Source organism: Diadema setosum, chromosome 9 (genome assembly GCF_964275005.1).
Source record: "Diadema setosum chromosome 9, eeDiaSeto1, whole genome shotgun sequence".
Lineage (NCBI taxonomy): Eukaryota > Metazoa > Echinodermata > Echinoidea > Diadematoida > Diadematidae > Diadema > Diadema setosum.
In genome coordinates this window covers 7099339-7118243 of record NC_092693.1, presented here as the reverse complement: position 1 = coordinate 7118243, position 18905 = coordinate 7099339, and the positions used below count along the sequence as shown (strand labels likewise).

The 18905-nt window shown below is 37.7% G+C and overlaps 1 protein-coding gene across 1 annotated transcript in view; it reads right to left on the bottom strand.

Moving 5' to 3' along the window:
- LOC140232632 (uncharacterized) overlaps positions 1 to 7830 on the bottom strand; it is a 28335-nt gene extending 20505 nt beyond the window's left edge. The window contains exon 1 of the mRNA XM_072312733.1: positions 5905 to 7830. Coding sequence (XP_072168834.1) covers positions 5905 to 7759 — 1855 coding nt within the window. The 5' untranslated portion in view covers positions 7760 to 7830. The remainder of the gene's footprint in view (positions 1 to 5904) is intronic.
- Between the last annotated feature and the right edge of the window lie 11075 nt (positions 7831 to 18905).

Here is an 18905-nt window from a genome sequence, read left to right as displayed (position 1 = left end):
TGGTCTCGGCCGCGGCTCGGCCGCGGCCGAGCCCGGCCTCTTCTTGGTGTAAACGCAAACTGGGCCAAATGCGCGGCCAATTTTAGTCTGGCTTCCAGACCCTCTGCCCGTACTATTTCGCTATTCACGATATTAACCCCCTCAACGTGGAAAACTAGTATAGTTTAGGGTGGTTTTGTCCTGCAAAGGATTTTTCCTTCGGCAAAGGCCTTTGCCCGAACGGCGACTTCGTCGCCACGGAATCCAGTTGGCAAAGGGTCTGAAAACCAGGCTATACCAAATTGCGTTTGTTTAAGAGCAGAGCGCCACTACGACAAAATATTGAAAGGTTTGAATTAAAAGCGCGGCCGAGCCCAGCAGTGTAAACGGACAAAATTGCGAGGCTCGGCCGCGCAATTGAGGCCGGGCTGTAAACGGGGTCATAAACTCTCTAAGCTTGAAAAGAATAGCTGTAGTTGGTGAAGATTTGTGCATTAAAAATGATGTGGTTTAAAGTGTTATTATTTATGTAGCATATATCTTTACTTTGTCAAATTCCATATTCTTATTAATTGAAATGCGATGCATTTGATCCTCATGCTGACCCCAAGCAAATATGTAATGGTAGCATTTTTCATCAAATTGGTCATAAAATACCAAAGTTATGGAACTAAAAAGGCTTGCATGCCTTGGTAACAGTGATATTGGTTGTAACTGTGAGCAAAAATTAGATGAGGCTTGTCATTGCCAGATAAAATACCTATCGACCTATTTTGTTTTAAAACACTGTAACTTTTGTTGGTCATAATTGGGGGCTTCTAAAATAAGAAAAAAAGATGACCCATTGGGTTATGCAATGAGCCAGGGTCATTGCTATGTCAGGGCATACATCAACTGTTGGCAGGCATACTAAAGCCTACCCCAAACAGCACCTAAACCTAACGGTCCGAATTCACGAAGGTGGTACAAACAAAACCATGGTTTAAACCATGGACAAAAACCATGGAGCGCCAAGTGTCGCACAGAATATTTCGTTACGAAATTGGTCATTTCGTCGATAAAATGACAGGTTTCGTTAACGAAATTATCATTCCGTGGACGAAATGTTCATTTAGTTACAAAATAATAATTTCATCGACGAAATGACTGATTTCGTGACGAAATATTCCATGCGACACTTGGCGCTCCATGGTTTTTGTCCATGGTTTAAACCATGGTTTCATTTGTACCACCTTCGTGAATTCGGGCCAACATGTCTATATTATTCAAGTAAATTCTGGTCAATTATTACAGCTACTGCACCTCTCTGCAAATAAAATTGATCATTACTCTATTATCATAACACAATAAACTTTTACTACAAAACACACTTGTATTCTCCATATGATGCAATATTTGGTACCCTGGGGTACCAAATGAAAATTCGCCATTTTGTTGAATTAATAATTTTTTTTTTCAGCGCTGTACCCTGGCTTACCAAAAAATGTGTCAAAATATTTTTTAGTATTATTGTGCACAAAAATGTTTTCTTATTTGTGATTATGCAACAATTAATGCATGCAAGTGTACTTCGAAAAACACCTATGGTGCTAGTTCATTGCTACGACTTTGCCGTATCCGAATTCGGAATCGGCGTATCTGAATTCGGATACGCATTATAAAATAATGGGCATGAGATGGCGCTGTACAACGCGGTACCCCGGGTTACAACGGTACCCCGGTGTACGGCGTGCCGAATCATATATGACTTTTGTCATTATTATTCACAAAGGAAATTCAGTAAACACTAATGTGCAGGTAAATGGGAGATTTACATCAATTGATATGACATTATGACAGAATGCACATAAGTTGCATATATGGATGAAATTGAAAATACTACTACCCTTGTTCCACAGAGAAAGAACCCCCCCCCAAATAAAAAGTAAATAAATAAATATGAAATAGTAACAATATACAGCAAAATAAAAAGCAACATATAAGAACCCCCATGTTCTTACTGCACTCAAAACACACACATTATAAGGACATAATCAGGGTGCTACATAAGCACTTGCCCGACTGCCCGGGGCAAGTGAAAATCAAATTCGGGCAAGTGTTTTTGAACAATGACAACAAATGCTTGCCCGAATTGGGCAAGCAAAAAGTTTTGAAGCCACCTCTTTTTCACTAATATTCCCCCAGCAAACCCACAAAGTCAACCATACCATTCCAGTCCCAAAGACAATGGCTGTTTAGTGATTCAGCACACTTTATATTTCATTTCAGCAACTTTCCAAGACTTATTTGAAGAAGCCCCAATGCAATGCAACAGCAACACTTGATCGGACCAAATTTGTTACTCCATTGTGAGTGTGCAAATCACTGTGGGCAATTTATTCAAGTGATTATGCTTTATTAAGCCCTTGACTAACACATGATTTTCTATATTATTTCCTTACATTTCAGACTTTCTTTTTTGGGCAAGTAAAATGAATGTTTGGGCAAGTGTTTTGCAGCAAATTTGAAAATCTGCTTGCCCGACCGGGCAAGTGGCAAAATAAAGTTATGTAGCACCCTGATGATATATAGACATATGTAATATGACTGAATATGTGTATCATGATACAATAAAATATCAACCACACTTTATTTCCAGAAAGGTTTCAGCACCTTGCTGTGGTTTTGGTGGTTTCTAGTGTGTTTTTGTATACAGAACCACACAGAGAGCCTCAAAAGGGAAAATCAGGAAGCTTGCCGTTCACTACTGCGACAATTCTGACCTACCGAGTATGGGGCCATTTCAATGATTATTGTTTCCCAAATCTCAACACAGTTTCTGTGTATATCCAAGGTGATCCTACCGTAATCTGTACAGTTCGCTAGGAGAACAACCCCCTCCGCCCTGAGAAAAGCTCCACTAAGGTGATACAAAACAAAATTGATTAACTGCTTGACTGCCCACTAACAGATTCTTGTACAATAGTTATGAGGGGAATGAATGGCCTGATTGTTTGGCCCTGGAGTTGGCTAAAAAAAAGGGTCTATTTCAATACATTGCCAGAGCCAGCCAACTCACAGAGAGTGTGAGTGCAGGGAGTAGTGTGTTTATAGTGTTGCAAATGAGTACAGCATACACCCACCCCATTGAGGATACATCACGGTGTGTATTGCTGTTCCCACACAGCTACCCCCTGCTTGTCCATGGCAATTACACAACTGCAAAGTGAGAATGTACTCTTTTAGCATATTTCAAGCATACACTTGTACCCCAGCAAATTCATGGACATATTTTAACTCTATTTTACTGTGCCATCTCCTTTTCATGTACATGGCTTCTACAGCTTATGAAATAAAGAGACAGAGAATTATAATGATCTACTTTGATCAGTTTAAATCTCGCTCTATTTAATATGCTACAGAAGAGATATTTGAGGGTATAGCACTAAAATAACAATCAAATAAAAAAAAATTAGTTGTAAACACGAGAAATTTCTTTGGCTTATATCTACAGTAGGCCCACTTCATCATATTTAATGCATGCAACACTTTTATCTTTTCATTAGCCCACAATGTGCTATTTTTATATAGACCTAAAGTTTTTTATTTTCCATTTGAAGGTACAATACTACCTAACTTTTGATCAAAGTGTGATGAGTCCTATCTTACATTGTACCTCCATAGAAAACTCATTTTGTGTCCACAAAACTATTGACTGCTGTATTGCACAGAATCCAGACATCCTAACAATAAACTACCATGCAACTTGATGACTTTGGTCATTTTTCTGCTTGATCTTGCAATGCCTGAAAATATGGGTAATGTTTGTGGGCAAAAAAATGATAGTCATACATGTTTAATATAGAGAATCTTAATCTGCATTCTTATTACACAGTTAACACTGCTATCAAACTAGTTCCTATACCACACTTTCATCCATACAATATCTGTTATTCCTTGAGAAAAATTTAAACAAAAACCTTAAATATATCTATTGATATGCAATTTTATGGACTGCTGGATCTCAACATTTTGCGGTATTATCTGCTCACTAAAAGGCAAACATCCAAACACTGAATATTTGCTTATTTCTTGGTAATTGTTGCTTCTCTTGTTGTTTGCCATTGCTTATTGATCTCTCTAGATTTATCCTCCTTTCAGTTGCAATTTTACACCAAGCAAGATTTGATATCTCCAAATGTCACAATGTTCTGCAGTCACGATCATGCTTGATTATAACAAGATATGAATATAAAATATGACGTTAATGCATTTGTAAATATTCTCAGTAATTTTTAGCATGTCTCAGGCACTATTATTTTTTGGCTCTTCATGTTCATCTGTAAATTAGTAAACTAAGATCTACATGAAGTATTATCTTTCATTTCTGGTCTACTTTCATGTACACTTTTTCTCTTCCACTTACTGGTATACAGTCAATCTTGTTTTTATAGTCGACCTTGTATAAGTCGAATAATCACCTAAGTTGAAGGTCTTTTCAAGTCCTCTTCTCTGTATATTTTACTGATTTTAATCCCCCATGAGTCAAATTTTCTCTAAGTTGAAGCTACAGTATTTCTTAAGTAAAAATATATTTGACTTTGGCAAGGTTGATTGTATTTGAGTCTTATTTGATCTATATAATTAAGGAAGTGTTTCGGAGCACGAGATGGTAGGAGATGAGCACAGGAGATGCTTTGTGTACAAACTATAAAAACAAAGCTCACCTTCAACGGATCTTTCACACTATTCACGTATAAACATCCATAGCCTACACATAAGGAGAGCGATTTTCCTTTTATAATGACTTGATTGGAAATTAGTCTACTGGTTGTTGTTGTTGTTGTTGCTTGAAGGCACATCATTCTAGGTTGGATATTATTATATTTACACCTTTATCTCTGTCAATAAATTCACAATCAAGCAGTTATATCTTTAGGGGAAAATGCAAATAAAGGCATAATTTACCATTTGCAGGTGAAACAAATACCCAGTTTTGGTGTTTCAAAACAGTTCTTAAATGCATGAGTTAAGGATAGAAACAACCAATGTAAAAATCTGTATCATATCAATAAATACACAAAATGTGAACAATAGTTATAATAAGAATGTTCCCAGACCAATGTCTACAGTTCTGTTTTATAAATTGAAATATATAGTCCTAGTGATATATCCATATAATTGAGGCTTTATTGCAAAAATTTCATATGGTAGGATGTTTTGTGATCAAACTGACCTCCACATATGCATCAAATTTGTTATCTCGAACATGTTTAACATCACTGCTCCCAATGTTAAACAGGACCTTTAAGCAGTTTATACACATTCTGGCACAGAGAGCAGTCTGCTTGCACATGGTAGTAGTGTGCCATCCTTTATACGTTCGCATACTGACAGCAGTGTACTAGGTGGTAGTGTGGTGGTAGTGTTGCATAGGTTGGCAACGTGGCATCCTTTTGAATGTTCTACTTGACATCTTCATTTATTTCTGTAACTGCTCAAATGTTACAAATGTGTCTAAATGTCACAACAGCTATGGCACAATATATCATTCAAGCAGTTACAGAAATAAATGTTGAAGATGTCAAAAAAATAAAGGGAAATTAACATTAATCTAAATCCTTATCTTTCTCTGCAATTTGCCTGATGTGGTATAAAATATCTGTAACAACAATCTCACTTAATATCAACAAAAACATCAAAAGAGACAATGACACATGACATGGCTGCTGCAGTACTGTACGAGCTGAAATTTTCGCGGTGGTTTTATTTTCGCGAATTTCGCGAATCGCCTTTGAACCGCGAAAATAACAACGCGCAAATAGTTACGTTCAGTTAGACCGTCGCAACCGCGAAATTAACAACACACGCAAATGTCCTCAAAGTAGCAATTCGCGAAAATATCTGTACGCGAAAATTTCAGTTCGTACAGTATTGTTTCCATACCAAATTCTTCTCCTTCTGGATGCTCCTCCAGTTCTTTTTCTAGCTGCTGTGTCAATTCTTCCAGTTTCTTCTCCGCTTCTGATGGTCCCTTGGCTTTGGGTGGAACCACTTCGTAGCGCAGGAGGGGGTTTCGTAATCGTTCACTGCTGGGATTCAACAGAGCACTGTGTCCGGAGCTCGTCTTTGGCCTGACACTGGCCTGTGGCTGTGACTGTTTGTTGTAGCCAGAACTCACGACAACAGAGTTTTGTGTGGGAGTTGCAGGAGTAGCGAGGGAAGGCGTCCTGGCGGCAACGCCCGCATCATACCCTCCTCCCTCTGGTCGTGGCATACTGTAACTGCTGGACTTGACACTCTGCTGCTGAGGACGCGTACTTTGTGACATGTCACCCTGCTCCGTGGCATATGACTGGGCAGCCCATAGATCCTGGTAGTCTGTAGCAACACGAGATGGTGGAAAATTCTGCTCGCTCGAGCTCGAGTTTGAGCGGATTTTGGGGGCAGGGAGATAATTCTCAATGTGGTGATGTGCAGAGTATATGTCAGGTGACCCAGTTTGGTCTCTACTTACAGAAGCAGACTGGTAATGTTGGTGTCGAGAAGACCTTTGTGACAATTTCCGCTCTGACCCGTGACCCCCCTGGTTTCTGCTTCCATGTGAAGAAGCAGTGTCTCCAGAACTGTTACTTGATATAGACGATCGCTTAGAACCGGCGGGTGAACCTCTTGGTCCAGAAGAAGACAAGCTGGAAGAGCGATACTGGTTATAACCAGGCGGGTATGGAACTTCTCGATGGCTCGCCAAAGACGGATCTCTCCTCTTGTCGTCGACAATATCGCCTCCCAAACTTAGCTCATGATTAGACAGGGACGTTCCCGTTGTGTGCGTCGCCTGCAGTCCCCCGACGCCGCTGTAGCCACCGCTGCTGGCACTAGCACTGATATGGTCTCGCGCTTCTTGCACGGGCCTATGCGATGGAGAAACCAAATCATCGGTGATCCATGTAGATCGCGCTTCTAGTCTCGTCTGTGAGGAATTTCTCGAAATCAGCGACCTGTCATGCAAGTCTTTGCCACTAAACTTTGACTCCAAGGGTGAAGGGTCATACACAGATGTCGATGTTTTCCCTTCGTTCGCTCCAAAATTACGACTTTTCGGCTGATGGTCGGTGACTAATGTCGGAGGTATTTCGGTGCTAGTGACAGAAAGTCTTTCGTTCGCTTGCGGATTGGCCGCCGCATTTGACCTCACAATCCCATATTTGGATTCTTGGCTGTATGGCGGGTAACTAGACTTGACATTGGAAGGCGATTGCCCTGCATCAAAACTGTTCCTACATTCAACTTTGGAACCAGGTGGTGGGCTATCCCAGTTATGGCGATCAAACTGTCCGAGGGACGAATGTCCGTTGTGATTGCGGTCATTCATTTCATTGGCGAAACCCTTCGCTCCCGCTGTGGGTTTGCCTAATGCTACATTGCTCATCCTCCGTCTTTCCTCCTCAAGATCCAAAAATCCAGCATTGCCATCCATGATTTCATAATCTCCAGCCCCAAGACCAATATTCTCAGCTCCGACTGGCTGTCCAATCCTTCCTCGATATTGATGGTTTCCATAAAATCCATCACTTGCTAACATCACATTAGTAGATGAGGGAAGATGCCCATCTCGGAGCTCTACTCTGTTGTTTGCTGCATATTTTTCAGATGGATATCCGTGTAATTTTTCCTTATGAGCTGGATTGACAGTTCCCATTTGACCGTTTGAATTGTGGAGTGTAAGGTTTCGCATCAGATGGGTTGTTTCGTCGCGAAAATGCTTGTCATTCCCGTCGTAATTTAACCACGATTCCATGATCCTAAAACTTTGTTTCTCTCCCCAGCATTCCCACTGCGGGATATACCACCTATCTCCCACGCTTTTTCCGCAGCATCAGGCACTGAACGCTACTGCAATAGTTGACTGATACCACCACGCCGTCGTGCGACCAGTGTGTGTGAAAATCGCTAGTTTCCTCCTCCGAAATACACCTGTTCGCATGGCATGTCAGTCGCTTCGCCCGTCTTCCTCCACTAATGGCGCGTGGGCGGATGAATACGGATAAACAACAACACGGACTCAGTGATATGGAATTTCAACCAAGCTGAGGGAGGACATTGTACTGAATAGCTTAACATAATTTATTCAAGTTTGGAAACAGTCTTATTGTAACCAAGAGCGTCACAGTCGAAAATGGAAAAAAAAATCTTTCCCCCATTTCGGTGCTATGTTTTCTCCCGATTCCAGTGCGTATTGATACCAATCGCCTGTTTGGTTCAGTGCACTTTGGTCAGGGTGCTTGCGGGAAAAACCTCAATCAATGACTGGACAGTGAGGAAAACAGTAAACAAAGCGCGATACATGAAAACCCTTTATCGGCGAGTTGTTTACCGCTGAAGTTTACATGGACGGCAATGCACTAATGTAAAGTTACTGCGAAGAGGAAAGAGGGAGGGGTCCTTGATTCACACAGGTACCAAAATTGAGGAGGTAAAAGACATGAAGATAATTTGATTGTCATGTGGAATACGTACACTATTCTTGTAGGTATCAGTTGTCTCCAGCGAATACATCTTGTCGCATGCGAAGTCACAGTTCAAACTTTCCAAACTCATCATGCTCATTGCTCTATCATCTGAGAGGCGTGGGACTAAGCCTCATACAAACAAAAATGTATGCCGTTTTGGTCAACGGATCGATACTTCGTCGGTCGCTGGGTTCACAGTGTGTCACCGACCCAAACAGCCTCACTAATGACCGTACTTAGGTCCTAAGTTGCTACTTGTACAACAACAAAAACAAATCTATTATCTACTTCAACCTTGCCATTCGCTTAATCTGGTGTTGTTCTACGCAATGTTGTAAATACAGAATACAAGTGTTCGACAATTAAAACAATATTGGAAAAAGCAGAAATTGCGTCTACAAAAATAATACACGCATTATACCAAGTAAGATATAGCTTAACAACACTTCATGTCATGTGTTTTTTTCTTCAACTGATTGTCCTACTATAAAGTGTTAATTTCTAGTGAACAAAAACAATAGCATTGTATCGCTTGATGAGGATAATCCATGTATGGTCTGGATAGATAGATAGACAGATATATAGATATAGATAGATAGATAGATAGAGAGAGAGAGAGATAGATAGATACAGATAGATAGATAGATAGATAGATAGATAGATAGATAGATAGATAGATATAGATAGATAGATAGATAGATAGATATAGATAGATATGAGTCTATTTTGTAGCTGGATATTGACGGATAAGAGGTTCATATAGAGAGTTATAGTTAGAAAAATGACCATTTATAGATAGATAGATAATTATGTTGGTAGGCAAGCAAGCTGGTATAAGATTAAAGAAGAAATTTACTCCAAAATTCTATCAATTTCATAACAGATATAAATTCACTGCAGAACAGCGAAAAAAATGAGCAAAATCGGATAAGAAATAAGGAAGTTATGACATTTTGAAATTTCAAAATTGTACGGAAAACGCTTATTGACCAGTCGATATACATCCAGTTGATAATGTCATGCTTTTGCAATTTCTTATTCATTATTTTCATATAAAGAAATTACAAAGATCTCATAGTTCAGCTATATAGATATAGAACTTGCCTGAAAACCACACACAATAAAAAAGAACAAATGGTAACTGATAAATTTTGGTATGGAGTTTTGCTATTACTTGTATTAGCTATCTAAAACAATTTTTCGAATTTCATATACATAACATACATGAAAAATTGTGAGGGCATGACATCATTAACTCGCTCATTTGAATATTCATAAGGACTAGTAAAATTAGAAATTTCAAAATGTCATATCGTCCTTATTTCTTATTCGTTGTTTTCTTTTTTAGGGGGGTCATTTTTTGGATAATTATGTGGGTTTTCCCTCTTTCTTTTAATCTTAATTCATTTTGGGGTGGGTTTTCTCTTTCAGAAATTATAGTGGTTTGAAAACACTCAAAGACACAAACAAACACACACACATACACACACGTATACACAGAACCAGATAAACATAAAAACTCGTCTTGTCTGTCCTCGTGTGGCATGAAATTACACGCATTTGTAACTGCCGTGATAATCTATTTAGTCCGAGCCCGGGGTGAAGTGTCTGTTCTTTCCACTTCCCGTCTCAATAACTCACCTTTATTGTGCGTCAGAGCCAATTGTGCCCCTGTCGCTTTTCTGGAATACTTGTGTCGCTGACATCAAAGGCATCCACGCACTATTCCAAGTTTAGGTTGGCGTTGACAAAAAGTGGAAAGTATAAAAAAAAAATGAAAATATAAAATGCCCCCAACCCTCCCTCCATAAAAAAAAGCGATATGCTAAATATCACATGTTCTATATTACCGAACAGTGATCTTGGGCAAAGTCATACAAGCTATAATTGGAATAGGTGTTATAGGAATGGTATATTTATGGTTGAGATGGGGATTCAGATTTAAATTTTTGCGAGATAGTCAGAAACCACTTATATATTAAGGCAACATCTATGAGATATTAAAAGTTTATTTGATGAAAATCGGTTTTGAAATGGCCGAGATCTCCAAAAAGAAAGTAAAACTAAGTGGTCCTGATGTAAGGGTGGTTTCTATATATCTCTCAAAAAGTTAAAACCTGAATCCCCATCTCAACCAAAACTATACCATCCCTTTAATATATGGGAACAAAAGGGTCATATTGCACGGTAACTTACATGGTAACTTTACAAAACGGTAATTCAGGAGTAAATGGTTTAAGTACCACACAATAGCAACACTATTCCATGTCAATCAAAGCCCAAACATCTCTGTAATAACGGCTATCGTCGATTGCAGAGTTACCATTAATTGTAAAGTTACAAAAGTTAATCATGTTTATGCAGCGGGGACAAGATTTGTTAACAAGCTTTTATAGTCATCTGGAAATTAGCGATTTACTATAAATCACACCTCACTTTGATGTAATATTTTGACCGATATTGCTCAATGCACCGTGAAAGGATGTGATTTTTTTGCCATTCTAAAACTTTGCTTGTTCTCTGAAAACGTTCACCCATTCGTCTCTTTTAATATGTTACTATTACTGACGGTTATAGTAAATGCCATATGACTATATAAAGCGGTTTACCCCCTCTCAGGCTATAACTGCGCGGAAAGTGGTAACGCTTCCACGTCCAATATTGGAATATAAATGACATATTTCAATCGTTATAAAGTTAGCGCAACATTATTGTGTATACATATCCACTGACTGGGAATTGTGTTTGATACTTGGTTTGTATGTGTGTTGCTTCTTGTGTGTGTTTGTGTGTTTTATATTCTTTGTTTTGTTTTGTTTTCCTTTTACACGAAACGTTCATTCTCTGTTATATCTAATTGCGAGACTTCTTAACCGAATTATATAAAGCGTTTTAGTGGTGACACTTTGACAAAAGTATAATTATAATCAAAGGTTTGACGGGTAGCACTAGAAAAAAAAAAAAACTGAAAAAGAAAGAAAACCCCAAAAATATTTCCTCAAACTGGACGGGAATAACAAGTGTGAGACATACGCGTTTTCCAGGCTATAGCTGTGGGGAGAAAAACAAACAAACAAACAAACAAACAAACCAGATGTATGATGGAATATATAGATTATGACCAGCAATTATAAACATGAGAAATAAGAGAATTTAACTCGTTTCCCCACATGATAAACATGTTTTACACCACGTCACGCGAGCAACGTGCAACTCAGTTGATATATGAAAGAGAAGCACAAATTTAGCCACAGGTACACCAAAAAAAAAAAAAAAAATGACATTCAGTACACATTTAGTAAATCAATAAAGTCTAACATTATAGGTACAACTCATTACCTGAATGTCTAAAGGGCACCAAGTCTTCATTCGATCATTTTTAGGTCGGTTATCAAATGAAATTTCAATGTCAATTTCAAGATTTACTCATTCTCATCTTGCTCGTTATTTCATGTTCTATTTGATGTAAGCATTGCCGGAGACTTATACCATTCGCTACTATTCTCTTTGGAGTGTTTCTCTCCTCCCCCCCCCCCCCCTTCTCTCTCTCTCTGACAAGTAGGCCTTAAATCTGCAGATAGGCACCCTGGGTGTTTCTGTTTATTCCCACAACCCGTTCTCCGCCACTCGTAAATGATCTATAGGGTCATCCAGTCACACCAACATACCACCGCACAATTCAACAAAACCAGCAAATTTACTAATGCATTTGTAGTGGTGTGAATTTGCAAAATATCTGGTTGCTTTACAAGCTACACTGTATTTGCCAACCAGGTACGTTTAGATACGGGTCAGATCTTTTTACATGGTTGCATCGATGTGTACATGTACATCGAGTGAATGCAGCAATATTATAGTAGGACGCATGCATCACCGGAGAAAGTTTGACGAAACTGGACGGTCCGTTCAAAAGTTAGGCATTCTTAACCCTTCAGCAACTGAGGATTCTTCACATAATATTGCATATGGTACAGCAATATTGCTCTCATTTCGACAACTTTCTAAGTGATGTAAAATAGCTCACTGCCGTGTTTATTCTTGTCTATCGCAGTGTATAAGTGATGTTAATTTGAAAGCCCATTACGATTTTACCAAGAGAATGGTGTGTTACGGAAACTTATTCTGATATACACTGATTTTGCTGACATTCGACCTCTTTCAAATTACATAATTATACATTCTTTATGAAAACAAAAAAGAAATGGTAAAGCATAAACTATAGAAAGAACGGACGGACGTAATAAGACGGGCGGTTTCGGGCGTTTCAGTTACTAATAATGGGTAAAAGTTTAAGAAAATTCCTCAGTTTCATTTTCTTTAGAAATTATGCATTCTCTTGACTTGTCGCTGACATTATGTTCTGGGTACGACTTATTAGTGCCCTAATGTCTAAAAGATGTAAGTCAAGTGCTCTTTCATTGTGTCAGAAAAGTTAAAACATGTTAAATTTTCTCTATATTATACCTTCATATCGTTTTCCACATGAGGTCAAAGAGTGTTGTAGTGTTCTCATCCAGTGACAGTTGCATAAAATCTTTAATAAAGATTCATAACTTTCGGACGGATTGTCCAATTTTTCTTAAAGAAGAAATCCACTCCAAAATATTATCAATTTCATAAGAAAGAGTAAAAATTTCCTGCATAACAGTGCAAAAATGATCAAAATTGAACAAGAAATAAGGAAGTTGTGACATTTTCAAATTTCATTTTTTTTTTCCCTTCGGAAAACACTTTTTGATCATGCAGTCGTTATGAATATTCAAATCAGCAAGTTGTTGATGTCATGCTCTAACAATTTCTTACTCATTTCGTATACAGAAATGACAAGTCTTTCATTTCAGCTGTATGAATAAAAAAAAAATGGCTTTATAAACCACCCGAAATAAAAGTAAAAAAAAAAAGAACAAATGTTAGCTCCCATATATTTTTGGTATGGGAATATGCTTTTACCTGTAATTTCATACAATTGTACAACATAATAAATGAAAAATTGTGAGGGAATGACATCATCAACTCGTTCATTTGAATGTTCATAAGAACTGGTCAAGAAATGTTTTCCAAAAAAATATGTGAAATTTTTAAATGTCATTTGTCCTCATTTCTTATCCAATCTTTGTCATTTTGGAACGTTCTATGAGGAAATTTATCTCTTTCTTGTAGAGCCTTTCTATTTTTGGGGTGGATTTCATCTTCAAACTTTCACTGATATATTCTACTAATGTTGCTGCATTCACGGAATCCACAAAAATTATGTATCTTTTGGCTGGGTAGACGCAAATTATTAAATAAGATGGTGATTGCTCCACCTTTTCCTTAACATAGCTTCTCCACACATAGATAAACTGAAGTGTGAAGAAAGAAAGAAACACCTATGTACCCAATGGCCCAAATTCACAAAGATGGTACAATTGAAACTATGGTTTAAACCATGGACAATTTGTATGGAGTGCCAAGTGTTGCATGGCCTATTTCGTTACAAAATCAGCCATTTCATCGAGGAAATTATCATTTTGTAACAAAATGACAACATTTCGTCGATGAAATGATCACTTCGTTAACGAAACGAACATTTCATCGACAAAATGATCGACGAAATGACTGATTTCGTAACGAAATAGGCCATATGACGCTTGGCGCTCCATACAAATTGTCCACGGTTTCAACCATGGTTTCAATTGTACCACCTTCGTGAATTCGGGCTAATAAGTTTACATTGGTCTGTCTGTCCTTCCATCATTCTCGTCCTCTACCTGACATAAAATACTGTAATGTAGTAGTTCTGTAATGTAACATTCATCTACACAACCAACACACCACAATAACCACATGAAAATCCAGTGCATCATTTGTTATTCCAAGCATTATAATTATGCTCGCTGAGTTATTCCACCTGCAGCATGATCTGCGAGTACATATACAAGGTAAAAATCAAGATACAGTACATTCTTTGAACTTTAATACACACCAAACTTCTTTGTTTGGTTGTTTACAAGTATGGCATAAAAGACATTTTGGGTTAATGTCACCTTGTTTTCCATGTGTGAATAGACTTTGGTTTCATGTTAAAACAAACAAATGAATTTAAAAAAGAAGAAGAAAAGTGCTATGGAATGTAAGGAATATGAACACTAGACTATCCTAAAATTCATCCTAATATATTCAGGCAATTAATATTATATATACCATTTTTACCATTTGTCAACAAGACTTATGTATCATTCTGAGTCTTAAAAACGTCTGCATTGCTGTTTAATGAACCACTATATTCTCTTCTAAAAAAATATGTATATACATGTATACAAAATATTTAAAATAAAATGAATAAAACTTGACAATCACCAGCTGCTAGTGAGTTCATACACCATGGCCCTTTACCAGAAAGTTAGATAATTCTTAAGAAAGAAGTTAAGTTAACAGCAAGTGCCATGTTGCATAATCTCATAACACAATCTCATAGAGACTGTAGAATAGTGGTTAAGACTCAAAGCATCCTCATATACAATTGATCACACTGTTTTTACTGGAAATCACTGTATAGAACATTGGCCAACCTCTTCTGATTTCAAAATGCATTTGCATGTTAAACAATCAAATACACATATACACACATGTGTATGGCTGTATACAAATTATTGATACAGTGTATTTAATTACAGTACTGCATAATTTACTAAATGGATATTGCTCTGGTCTCGAGATCACTAAAAATCTGAACAGTTTCTCATATCTTCCCAGAACAATTTCAGTTCCCTTTGAAGATCGAGTACTTGATCTTGTATTGTGTTTATTTTAACTTGAGCCACTAACAACATTTTGTCCAAAGTGTGCAGTCATTCCCAACCATACCATCCTTCTATCTCCCCTTCCCACTTCCTCCAAAGACAATGCACATGTCGGTCATTATTCCTTTCTCTCTTTTATGCTGTGTGTGAGATTTTTTATGTCCTTTGAGCACTCGGACTGAGTGGTAAAGGGCATTTTAAATACGCCAATTATTATTTTTATTATTATTATTAAATCATACTAATACAATAAGTGCACTGACATTCAGTGTAATGCATGAATAAGAGAGTGATGGTGCACTGCCAGTGATGTCTGACTGGTCTGTTGACAGCCTCCAACCCTACTTGAAGAGCATCATGAGTAAGTAAGCTAAAAAAGGCCAAAAACACTCTTGGCTTTCACTCTACAGCGGCAAGACAGTAGCAAAGTATTGGCCATACTCAATCAATGCTCAAGCATTGATATGCAAGCATACTGTTAAAAGCCATGGCATAGTTCCTAAAGTGATCGAGTCAGCCCTCTTCTGAATACACTGGGGGAAAAGAGAAAGAACAAAAGAGGAAGAACAAATTGAAAGTAAACTGAAATAAAGTGCCTTGCGAGAACTACCCCTTCTGCCAGACGACTGTTGGACCTTGGACCTTGAGAGTGAAAGTTCTCAGTTATATCCACTGAGACATAGCAGCTTCCTTATATTCTAAAACAAAAGATCAAAGACCAAGCTATACAACTCTCCATCAATGATATCTCCTGTGATTATAATAGCTGGCCTCCATGACTGCATCACTTTAAAGTGCAAAGGTGCAAACTGCCTGTTTTTCTTACATCGGACCCGTCAACTGACATTGTCTTGTTATGAAGTGATACAAAATATGGGAAGTGAACCACTTCCTAAATGTTGTCAATACAGTCAACCTCATCCGAGTTGAATCCAAGAATGCAAAAATCTTTCGACTTACTGAAAAAATGGGCATTTTTGCGCGATTAATTTTTCCCGCTTGACCACGTGAGATGAATTTCACATGTTTTTGATTCTGTGGAATCAGGACATTAACTACTGGAACATATGGCATGCAAAACTATTTGCACGCTTTTATCCACATTGTGAAAATTTCCACTTTTACAATACACAAATTTGACTTTCACAATTGAATGAATGCATGTTGATATTCTTTTTGGGTAAAATTTTCCTCCCCAATTTCTAGAGTTGTGGGAGGTCGACCTAGGTGAGGTTTACTGTATTACCAATTTTGTCTACTCAGTATTCATCATCATGATACACCTCAGCAACATGTTTGCACCTACAAAATATCTGAATTCAGACACTAGATATAATAGAGAACATCATGTCATCACTCACTGTACCCTTCAAAACAATATACACAAATATAAAGCAGTATGCAGAACTTCTGCAAAATGACGCTGATCAATGCATTCCCAATGCATTTGAGTGCATGAAAATACCTCTCGCCGTCACAAGCCTGCACAGTCGATAGACAATATGTAGATGAGCTTACATATACAACATAAGTCATGTCTTATTAGAGTCATAACAGTATATGCTCTTTGTGATAGAATATTTTTTTCAATGAAAACGAACAAACATAGTACAGAAAAAAAAAGAAACATCACTGAATTTTATAAATGTATTCTTGTGAGGTCTGTTCTGTTCAAGGACTCTTGAACCAATATGGCAGCATGGATGAAAAAACATCTGACCCGTCATGGCAGACACAAACAACAAAAAAACTTTTCTCTTTTCCATGTCCTCCACGTGATAAAGTCCATTCCATTCCAATTGTTATACTATTCCATGATTAAAGTGACACAACACCTTTGGGTCATGGAACTCATTTTGACAGACTTTAGACTTTGCCTTAAGTGTGTTTCTTAATGACCTAAGATAATGAAAAGACATAGATACCAATAACGTACAGAAATTGTTGTGAAATCATTCAGCAAGCAAAAACAGCCATAAAAACTGGCAGAAAACCATGCATGTTACGGAGATGGCTATTTGTGACTTACACCACGAAGCAGTCAAGTTAATAATATCATGGACCTACTACACAATATGAACTATGAATGGAGGTCTTTGCTTGATCCCATCATCACCACCACCACCTGATTATGTGCATCTTAAGGAGTACATTCAGGTGCTTGGATAATGGCGATTGTGCAATCGTGCATTGTCACTAACAAAAGAACCATTTCCCTCATTGCAGTCTTGTTTCACTGATGTGCCTTTTTCAGACAGAAATTGTCTTTGAATAAATACAGACGATGAGGAGCAGCAAAACCTTAGAACATGACAAATTTTGTGTCAAAAGATGGATAATTGCTGATTCGCACATTTTCACACACACATAAGACCTTGCCTAATGGCAAGATATACCTGTTCTCTACCATTACCGTCCCTTTTTGCTCTGGAATAAGCTGGAGAAAAGTGAAATATTGAGATCACAGATGACAATCATTCTTCCAAAATGTTAGCTTTCTTTTAAAAACTGCCTGCTTCTCCCAAGTGAAATTGTTTGAGGCATGATTTCCTAACATACACCACAACTGCACATTCACTTTACTTGATTTTTGTGAGTTATTTTCTTCTGCGCATATAGTCTTGTTCTTCTCCCTGCTTGCTGGTGGTGACGATGATGGGATCGAAGCAGTGAAGCATGTTAAAATGTCTTTGTGGCCCTTTCCAGATGTATAGGTGCATGAATTAATTAACGATACGATGAATGTCCATGTGTGTAGTAGGTCCATGATAACATACAGTCCTTTGAGCATTATTGTTAAAACGTCAGCCATGCATCTATTCTACAGATACAATGTAAAAGATTAAAATGGTACAGACGCTATAGTTTAACAGCATCACATGAATAAATATAAACTACATGTATCACATCTATCTGCTACAGACACCAAATGGTTTAAAAATTGAGAACCAGAAGTAACATCATTTCCTCTTTCACAAATCTGACTTAATTCATCAGAAACATATTTTTTCTTTTCTTTTAATTTTGTTTTGTTTGTTTGTGTGCTTGTCACTTTTTTGGCTAAAGACGACAATTTGTGATTGAGAAATTTTTGCATATACTTTCTGGTACATCGTATGAGACTATCCCAAAGTGGTGATGTAAAGTGAGATCATGTATTAGCACTATACTAAGTACTGTCTATTTTGGGGAGTAGCTATACATAACTATTAAAGGCAGCTGAACATTTTTTTGTTCAAGACCAGCTATGATGTTTGGAAAGCTAGAGCTGCTACCTATACAGGGAAACACGGTTATAACAAGGTTGCCAGGACCACTGGTTTTATCCAGTTGGAACTTTTACCTTGTCATTAACATAATAAAAAAGAGACCAGCAAAAATGAACAGTAATGCAAAATCAAGACCACTGAATTTCCCTTGTTCAATGCAGAGCCTCATTCTAAGTGAAGTTGTTAAACAGGGTTTGATGTTTAATTTGATTGGAATGGTTTAGAGGCAATTGTTTAGTTGAATGGCATTTTCCTGTTTGATAAATACACTGCTTCAAACATACATTCAGGGTGTGTCCACCAAGCATGATTCTTTTTGTACATAAATTACAAGTAGTTGAAGGCAAGCATAAAGTTTCATATTTGAATTTAAAGCACTGTCC